Here is an 8,942-nt window from a genome sequence, read left to right as displayed (position 1 = left end):
CCGCCCATCTTCACTTTAAAGGCTGGAGCTAATCGCAAAACAAGAGTAAACATAAGGTTTGGTGAGGACTGTCATTGGTTACATGTTCAAGAGAAGCAACAATCAGGTCCTTTCTGATCAACAGAAGTGATTACCGGGGAGAAAGCTGTTTACGGTGGCCTCCTCTGACAGGGAAGATTAGCAAGACCCAGGTAGCTTTTTTTGTTTTGTACTTGCAGTATTTCTCCCCTGCGGACTTGAGATGAACTAAGTGTGTCTTTCTTTCTTTCTTTCTTTCTTCCTTCCCCTCTCTTCCTGTCCTCACTGTGTTTTTCACTGATTCAGTCACTATCCCATTACGTCTCCCTTGGCTGTACCGCGTAAACAAAATCTAAAGCAAAACCTCTGTGCACTATATACAAAGAAAGAAACGTCAAATAATTTAAACCTATATATACATACAAAAACAATCTGAAGGCAAAAAAGGAAGGTTGAACTGGTTTCTGTAGTGCGTGTGTGTTTTCCAGTTTAAAGTTGTGACAAACGCACAAATTAACATTTATTTTCCAAAAAGATGGTCTGACTTCTATTCTACAGACTACTATTATTATTATTTTTTCTTATTTCGTATTGTTCACTTGATTTCAAATCAAAATGCCTCGCACTGTTCTAGCATTCCTAATATTAGTTAAATGGATGTGTTAACGTCAGCACGTGTTCATGCTACTAAAGCTGTAGAAGTGTGGAAACCAGTGTAGACCTCAGCTAGCCTACCTGGAGGTCAGCTGTCTGCACTAAGGTGTAGATAGGCGCAGGAAATAGATCCGACATCATGCGCTAGCTAGATACGATGCGCTAGTGTATCACGATGCCACATGCATTCCACAGTCTACGTAAGCAGCATGCTGTGACTTTAAATATTCAGGTTTTTGTTTTCTATGTACCGGTTCGATCAATGCCAGCAAACATTTACAGCAAAGCAGACAGATAATATCTCGGAATTTCTGTGCCAAAAAGCTATTTTGTGTTAGTTATTTTTTTTTCATAGAATTTTTTACCCCACAGTGCCTTTTTGTGTTTCTTAAAAAAAAAAAAAAAAAAAAAAAAAAAAAAGATTGAATGTTTGATCTTAAGTGTGACTTTGATTGGATCCTAGTCCCAGTGTTTAACCAATCAGAGAGCTGCGTCTTGTCAAGTCCACGTTGCTGGCGCTGAGGCCTCTGCAGTCTGACAGGGCAGAGTTGGCCTCCTGGAGGAAGGAGGGAGACAGAGAGAGAAAGAAAAATGAACGACTAGAAAAAGCAGAGTGTCTAAAGAGAAGCTTCCGGGCCGGGCCGTGTCACTAACCTGTGTCGTCTCCTCTGCACTCTTGTTGAGGAAGTTGAGAGAGCTGGCTCTCTTCATCCTGAAGGACACACACACACACAACATGTTTAGTGATTAAAAGCAACGGCGACAAGTCATGAGTTAGCCTTGTCTCTACACACTCACCCCCCCCACCGCCCAACACTTTCACACACATACATAGTCACACACACACACACACACACACACACCCCAACCCCCACACACACCCTCTCTCTCTCTCTCTCTCTCTCACACACAGCCCCCTCTCTCTCCTCACCCTGGGTTGCGGGGCTCCTGAGGTCCGCTGCCCTGCAGTTTCTTCACCAGCATCTCGCTGCTCCGCCTCAGAGCGTCACGGATCTTCCCGAACGAGCCGCTCCGACGTAGGGAGCCGTTCCCGTCCTGCCGGCCGCACACACACACACACACAGAGACACACACACACACACACACAGAGACACACACACACACACACACACACACACACAGAGACACACACAGAGACACACACACACACGTGTTATCACAGCATTTACGAGGGCATTTTTGCTGCTACAACACCTCAGTAAGCTATAGCGCTAACCAGCGCCGCCCCCCTTACCCCGTTCCACTCGGCCCCCTCCTCGCCCTCGCAGTCCCCCCTCGGCCCCCCCGGCCCGTTCATCCCCTCCCGGCTCTGCCGTCGCTCGCCCCCACCGGCACCCCCGTCCTTCAGCAGCTCCACCACTTTGCTCTGGTTGATGGCATCAATACCCTGGAGCAGAGGAGAGGGGGGAGAGAGACATAGACAGACAAGAGGCAAAGGGAACAACAACAACAACAAACAGGATGATGAAACAGAGAAACAGTTTGGGGTCGTGACCCCCGAGTTACGACACAGTCGAAATCTTTTGACCGACCCTTAACTGCACATTAACTGTAAGACCTGACAGTTTGGGAGGTGGGGGGGAGGTCGGGGTAGAGGCGGGGCAGGGGGGGCGGGGCAGGGGGCGGGGCTATCTACCTGCTTGCGTGTCTTGGTGGCGCACTCCTCCAGAGTCTCTGCTGCCTCCAGTTTGCCCTGGCGTCTGTACAGCGCCCCCAGGCTCTTCAGAGTGGTGTTGACTGTGGGGCTGAGGGGGGGTCAGAGTTCACACCACCGACGCTCTGCGTTCACGTGACGAATCAATGAGAGACGGGACAAGAACAAAACCACTGACACACTCACCTGTCCACCTTGCAGGCCTTGTACCAGCTCCCATAGGACACGGCATCCTTACGCTTCCCCTGTGTGTGTGTGTGTGTGTGTGTGCATGTGTGTGTGTGCGCGCGCGTGTGTGTGCGCATGTGCATGTGTGTGTGCGTGTGTGTGTGTGAGATAGAGGGAGAGAGAGAAAAATAGTCATGAATGATGAGCCCATTAAAAGAGCTCATTCCGACATCCTGTTTCCTATCGATCCTGGCGAGAGCTGAACACAGGGCCCCAGGCTGGGGGGGAAGGGACGGGGGTCGATACCAAACGCACCTTGCTCTCCTCCCTCTCCTCTGCGTGCATCCAGATGGGCTTGTTGTCGTCTGGAAGACAAAAACACGAGGAGCACCAATGAAAAGGTGTGCACGCGCTACGTGAAGTAAGAGGCGGGTTCAGCGTTCAGGGGAGATAACGAGGGGATTTGGAGAGCGCTGATGTCAGGTCAATTTGATCTCACAGAAAGAAACAGTGTGTGTGTGTGTGTGTGTGTGAGTAAAGTGTCGTGTCACATAATGTCCCCTTGTCACCCTGGCTCCGTGACAGTCACTTCTCGTGTCGGGATTCGGAGCACGTAAGCGTTTGATTGGCTTACGGACAGCGAGCTAAGCCCAGGGAGAGGTTAAGCCGATCTCCTCACATGAGCCTGCTGACCTTAAGGACCTTAAGGACCCGTCCTGCCTGTCATGGACAACACCCTGAGTCAACGAGAGAACGGGACTGAACGGAAGAGAGGCTGACTGACTGAGAAAGTGTGTGTGTGTGTGTGTGTGTCCTCGGCCACTCACTGTTGACAGATCCAAACTCCTTCTCGTGGGCTCTGGTCAGGATCTCCTTGTACAGGGCCTCGGCATCCTTGAACTTGCCCTGCTTCAGGTAGCAAGTAGCCTGGGGAGGAGGTCAGAGGTCAGGGGTCAGACAGGGGGTCAGGATGACACTGTGGACCTCCAGCCTGGACGACCTGTCCCCATGGTCACCCTGGAGCGACATCCTCTCATCCTATCCCAGGAGAACAGCTGTACGTGCTGACTCTGGAGTGTGACCATGGCTTGCTGTCTTCCTTCCTGCCTCCCTCTCTTCTTTCACTTCACCTTTGTCCTTCTTGTTCTTACTTACACCCCGTCCCCCCCGTCCCCCCCCCCTTCCCCCCCCCCATCCCCCCTGCCCTCACCAGGTTGTTCTTGGTCTTGGCCACGTTGGGGTCATCTGGGCCCAGCTTGGACTCGTAGATCTCCAGGGCGCGGCGGTAGTAGTACTCCACCTCCTCGTACTTGCCCTGGTTCTGACACAGCAGGGCCAGGTTGTTCAGCTGCTTGGCCACGTCCGGGTGGTACTTACCCAGAACCTGAGAGAGACAGAGAGAGAGAGAGAGAGACAGAGAGAGACAGAGAGAGAGAGACAGAGAGAGAGAGAGAGAGAGAGAGAGAGAGAGAGAGAGAGAGAGAGAGAGAGAGAGAGAGAGAGAGAGAGAGAGAGAGAGAGAGAGAGAGAGAGAGAGAGAGAGAGAGATAGAAAGAAAGAGAAAAAGAACAGAGGATATTTTACAATCCCAACCACAATCTTTACATTATCTCTAACAGAGAATGTATGGGCTTCTCTTTTTGTCTCAAATCACAACAACCCCCCCCCCCCCATCACACACACAAACCTAACCCCCCCGGCCCCGGCCCCGGCCCCACCTTCTCCCTGATCTCCAGGGCTCTCTTGCACAGAGGCTCCGCCTCCTTGTACTTGGACCTCTTGCCGTACAGCACGGCCAGGTTGTTGAGGGTAGCGGCCACGGCCGGGTGGTCCCTGCCCAGGGTCTTCTCCCTGATGGCCAGCGCGTCGTTCAGCAGGTGGGCCGCCTCCTTGTACTTGTTCTGGTCCCTGGGGATCAACACACACACACACACACAGTGTTCCAGTTCTGATCCCGTATAAAGGGTGTGAAGGATACTGTATGAACATGTAAATACAACTCTGTTTACTCTTTACGGATGATCACCTGCTCCTCTAATGCACCCCTTCTTATCTGGAGACATGTTCATTACATTTAGTCATTTAGCAGACGCTCTTATCCAGAGTGACTTACAGTAAGTACAGGGACATTCCCCCCGAGGCAAGTAGGGTAAAGTGCCTTGCCCAAGGACAAAACGTCATTTGGCTTCGAACTGGCAACCTTCAGATTTCCAGCCCGAATCCCTAACTGCTCAGCCACCTGACACCTAACTGGAGCCCAGTGCTAGTTTGACACACACACACACACACACACACACACACCTCCCCCCCTCTCCTCTCACCGGTAGACCAGGGCCAGGATGTTGAGCATGGTGGCCACGTCGGGGTGGTCGTGTCCGGAGGTCTTCTCCAGGTCCTCCAGGGCCTGCTTGCACAGGGGCACGGCCACCTCGTACCTGCCCTGGGAGGCGTACTGGATCACCAGGTTGTGGAGGGTCCTGAGGCGGGCCGGGATCTCATAGCCCCCCTGCTGGGCCGCCACCTCGCCGCTGGGCTGGGCTGGAGGCCGGGGGGGAGGATGGGGGGGGGGGGAGGGAGAGAGGGGAGGAGCAGGCGATTAGTGCTCTCGTCAGCTGCAGCACCTTTACAAGGCGGCGTTCTATTCTGACAGGAAGCAGGTTGTGGGTTCAGTCATCAATTATTCACCGGCGCTGAACCCATTTACCCCACTACTTAGAAGCTGGAATGCTTCGAAAGGCTAAATGCTATGGCCTGTCATTAGGGTTAGGGTTAGCTTTACAGACACAGAACAGTGTATACACTGACACCAAGCCCCAACCCTAGCCCCAGGTCTAACCCTAGCCCCAGGTCTAACCCTAGCCCCAGGTCTAACCCTAGCCCCCAGCCCCAGGTCTAACCCTAGCCCCAGGTCTAACCCTAGCCCCCAGCCCCAGGTCTAACCCTAGCCCCAGGTCTAACCCTAGCCCCAGGTCTAACCCTAGCCCCCAGTCCCAGGTCTAACCCTAGCCCCAGGTCTAACCCTAGCCCCTAGCCCCAGGTCTAACCCTAGCCCCAGGTCTAACCCTAGCCCCCAGCCCCAGGTCTAACCCTAGCCCCAGGTCTAACCCTAGCCCCCAGCCCCAGGTCTAACCCTAGCCCCCAGTCCCAGGTCTAACCCTAGCCCCAGGTCTAACCCTAGCCCCAGGTCTAACCCTAGCCCCCAGCCCCAGGTCTAACCCTAGCCCCCAGTCCCAGGTTTAACCCTAGCCCCCAGCCCCAGGTCTAACCCTAGCCCCCAGTCCCAGGTCTAACCCCGGGTCCTACCAGGTCCTTGGTCGTCGTCGTTGGGGAACAGGTCGTCCAGGCTGTCCTTGGACGTCTCCCCGGCTGCCTTCTCCTCGGAGGGGGACACGTCGTCGTCAAACTTCTTGATCTGGTTCATGAACTCCAGGTGCTTCTTCTCCTCCTCCAGCTGGGCCACGCTCTGCTCGCTGCGCTGCAACTTGTGCTGGGTGCCCGCCAGCTCGTCCCGCAGCCACTGGTTCTCCTGGCACAGGCGCCGCACCTGGGCGCGCAGCTTCTGCTTCTCAGACTCCACGGCGCTCAGGTGGCTGGAGAGGGCCACGATCACCTGGGTGGGAGGGGAGGAGGAAGGAGGAAGGAGGGGAGGAAGGGAGAGACAGAGGGATGGAGACGTGATGGGCCAGTAGAGACAGAGGCGTGTGGAGAGGAGGACCGAGGCACAGGTGTACAGGGCCGTCACACCCCCCCTCGCTACGTCACTGCTTCAGTGTCTGTGTGACCTGGATGAGGCCGGCGCACAAAGACCTGGTCCTCAGGGGACAACACAGGGGGCCACTCCTCCTACTGTGCTGCTGTTCACCTCCCCTCAGGCAGGACGGGGGAGAGGGGAGGGGGAGCTTATGGGAATTCTGGAGATTTTTAGCAGTTCATCATCCTTGGGTGTGTGTCGTCATCCCCTCCCTCTCCCCCTCTCCCCCTCTCCCCCCCTCCCCCTCCCCCTCTCTCCCCCTCCCTCTCTCCCTCTCGCGTGTGCGTGCTCTCCGCCCCTCCTACCTGGGCCTCCCCCAGCCCCAGCTCGATGGCCTCCATGCTCTTGCGGAGCAGGCCCGACTTCTCCTGGGCTGCGGGTGGCTGGGTGCAGTCCAGCAGGGAGGCCAGCAGCTGGGTGTGCTCCCCGCGCAGCGTCTCCAGGCCCTGCATCACGGCCTTGGTGTTGAGGACGATCTCGTCCTGGCTCAGTCGCTCCAGGGCCTCTTCGCGTGGGTACACCATGGTGGACATAACCCGCGCTCACACACTCTGAGGAAGGGGGAGAGGGGGTTAGTGAGACACAGAGTGAGAGAGACACAGAGAGAGAGAAAGAGAGAAGTGTATGTGTCTGTATGAGAGGAACATGTGTGTGTGAGTGTATGTGTGTGTGTGAGACAGAGAGCGAGCGAGAGACAGGATGTATGTGTGATAGAGAGAGGAGAGAGAGAGAGAGAGTATGTGTGATAGAGAGAGGAGAGAGAGTGAGTGTATGTGTGATAGAGAGAGAGAGAGAGCATGTGTGTGGTGATCCTCAGGTCAAACATTAAAATAGAAAATCCTGCGAGAAATGTTGGGCTTTGACCAGATTAGAACACATCTGAGGTGAAACAGTGTCTGTCTTTTTCTCTTGAAAATGAGCAGCTGTCACCAACCACCGGACCACAGTACCCTCCCCAGTACTGTGTCCCAATTTAGCCTCTAATCTTCTGATCTTGAGAGGCAAGGGCATTCCACTCTCAATCCAATTCTACGAGAGAGAGAGAGAGATACTCTGTCACTCTCCTTTCTCTAAATACAATATTGACTCAAGAGAGTGTAAACAAAACCCTCCGGGTCTCATGGATGCTGGAGATAACCAGCACGCCCGTGTCCGTGTCTCCCCCCCTCCTCCCCCTGCTTCTTCCGGGGGCGCGCACCTGTTCTTTTTTTCCACAGTCAGGAACCAACCCCCCCACCCCCTCCCCGCCCCATTCCATTGACTGCAATGCACCAACATGAGCCATCTAGTCATATCTATTTGATTAACACCTAACGCACATCTCTATAATCGCGCTATAAATCAGTCATCAATTCATACAGCTGCCAAGATGTCCGCTATGTAAGCAAACAGTTTAGAATAGGCCCCGGTTGCGCAAATGATGAAAAGAAAGGTGATTGCTGCCACGATCAATCAAGGTGACCGCTCATCGATAGCATTCTTTAACACAGACGTTGCTTTGTGGACAGAACCTTGATTCTATGTATCCCAATATCGTATCCATATAAACGTTTGAATTCTATACAGATCCACATTAAAATCTCCGACATGTTTGTAAACATTGCCGGTTGGCAAGCTAGCAGGCCCAGCCTGAAAAATGCAGCAAGGGCTTTTCTGCAACGATGCAGACCGCACACTTTGGATAACCAGGAGTTGAAATGTAGCTTTGATTGATCGAAACAATATTGCAGCTTCTAGCTGGCGACATTGTTGAATGCCTGTGTGATACATTTCACGAGCTTGATAAGGTCCTTTCTCTGACAACTCGTGAGATTTCGAACACGGGCTAGCGTGCGCGACAATATCCACATTTATCAATCCGTTCGTGTCGTATCCTTTAGAGATTAGCAAGTTTAACGGATATAAACTGATATTACCTTCATCGACTCTGAGTAAATGTTCCCATTGACAAGCGCGCTGCCCCTCACCTCCCCGTTGTTGAACAAAGCGCGATATGACCTAATGTTGTGATGCTGATCTACTTTCCATCACCGCGGATTGCCGTTGTGTTAGTTGACTGTCACGACAATGGCAGCGTCACGGCTCTAAATAACATATAGGACACATCTAAAATACTTACGTAACTGGATAACTTTGTAAAAGTGAAGGGAAAGTAGTTGTTTTATGCTAACGTATGAATTCGTGTTTACCTTTTTGATCGGTATCTCCTAGGTCGCTCCGCTGGTAATATGCAAACTGGTGTCGTTAGTCGTGCTTTTCAGTTGCAGACTTAATAAAATGCCTGCACACAACGCCACTGGTTTATCTCAATCCCGTTTTATGAGATCACTGCTTTCTCAAACGGTCCCGATAGCTAGCCAACACGCGCAAATTCAATGCAATGCATTGCAACAAGAAACTAGCTAACGTAACATGGCTAGCAGATGGCTTGTAGTTCGGGCCACCAGTTCTTGTCTCGCTGCCTTGGTTAGAAAAACTTCTCAAAATACCGGAACCGCATTCGTTTCTAGAGCCGATGCTCCCCTGTCCATCTCCACTAGTTCTGCCGCGGTGAAAGAAACCCAGGACTGCCGAAGACTCACAGTTGGCAAACTGTGTTTGCAGGATGACAGCCTCGTCCCGAAAATGGCTGTTGTCCGAATTCTCCCAGAATCCACGGGCCCCAGCCAGCCAGGC

The 8,942-nt window shown here is 53.0% G+C and overlaps 1 protein-coding gene across 1 annotated transcript; it reads right to left on the bottom strand.

Annotated features, from left to right (window-relative positions):
* Positions 1–396: 396 nt before the first annotated feature.
* On the bottom strand, positions 397–8,919 carry klc2 (kinesin light chain 2). Its single transcript, XM_084691720.1, has 14 exons — positions 8,456–8,919; positions 6,572–6,817; positions 5,819–6,125; positions 4,837–5,053; positions 4,234–4,423; positions 3,726–3,899; positions 3,343–3,442; positions 2,831–2,880; positions 2,534–2,592; positions 2,330–2,438; positions 1,928–2,080; positions 1,604–1,728; positions 1,327–1,384; positions 397–1,228 (listed from the first exon to the last, which is right to left on the bottom strand). The coding sequence occupies exons 2-14, from the start codon at positions 6,797–6,799 to the stop codon at positions 1,145–1,147; spliced, it is 1,854 nt and encodes a 617-aa protein (XP_084547846.1). The 5' UTR covers positions 6,800–6,817; positions 8,456–8,919; the 3' UTR covers positions 397–1,144.
* Positions 8,920–8,942: the final 23 nt, after the last annotated feature.

The sequence above is a fragment of the Hypomesus nipponensis genome, chromosome 25, assembly GCF_054491055.1.
Source record: "Hypomesus nipponensis isolate SF chromosome 25, ASM5449105v1, whole genome shotgun sequence".
In the NCBI taxonomy this organism is placed as follows: domain Eukaryota; kingdom Metazoa; phylum Chordata; class Actinopteri; order Osmeriformes; family Osmeridae; genus Hypomesus; species Hypomesus nipponensis.
Note: the sequence above shows the minus strand (reverse complement) of the source record. Positions and strands in the feature narration are given on the sequence as shown.

Excerpts from the sequence above, each read along its gene's own strand:
- klc2 (XM_084691720.1), bottom strand. The coding sequence starts at position 6,799 with ATGTCCACCATGGTGTACCCACGCGAAGAGGCCCTGGAGCGACTGAGC. Across the intron at positions 4,424-4,836 it reads ATCCTGGCCCTGGTCTACCG|GGACCAGAACAAGTACAAGG; the intron begins GTGAGAGGAGAG and ends GTTGATCCCCAG. Across the intron at positions 1,729-1,927 it reads AGGGGGCCGAGTGGAACGGG|GACGGGAACGGCTCCCTACG; the intron begins GTAAGGGGGGCG and ends TGCGGCCGGCAG.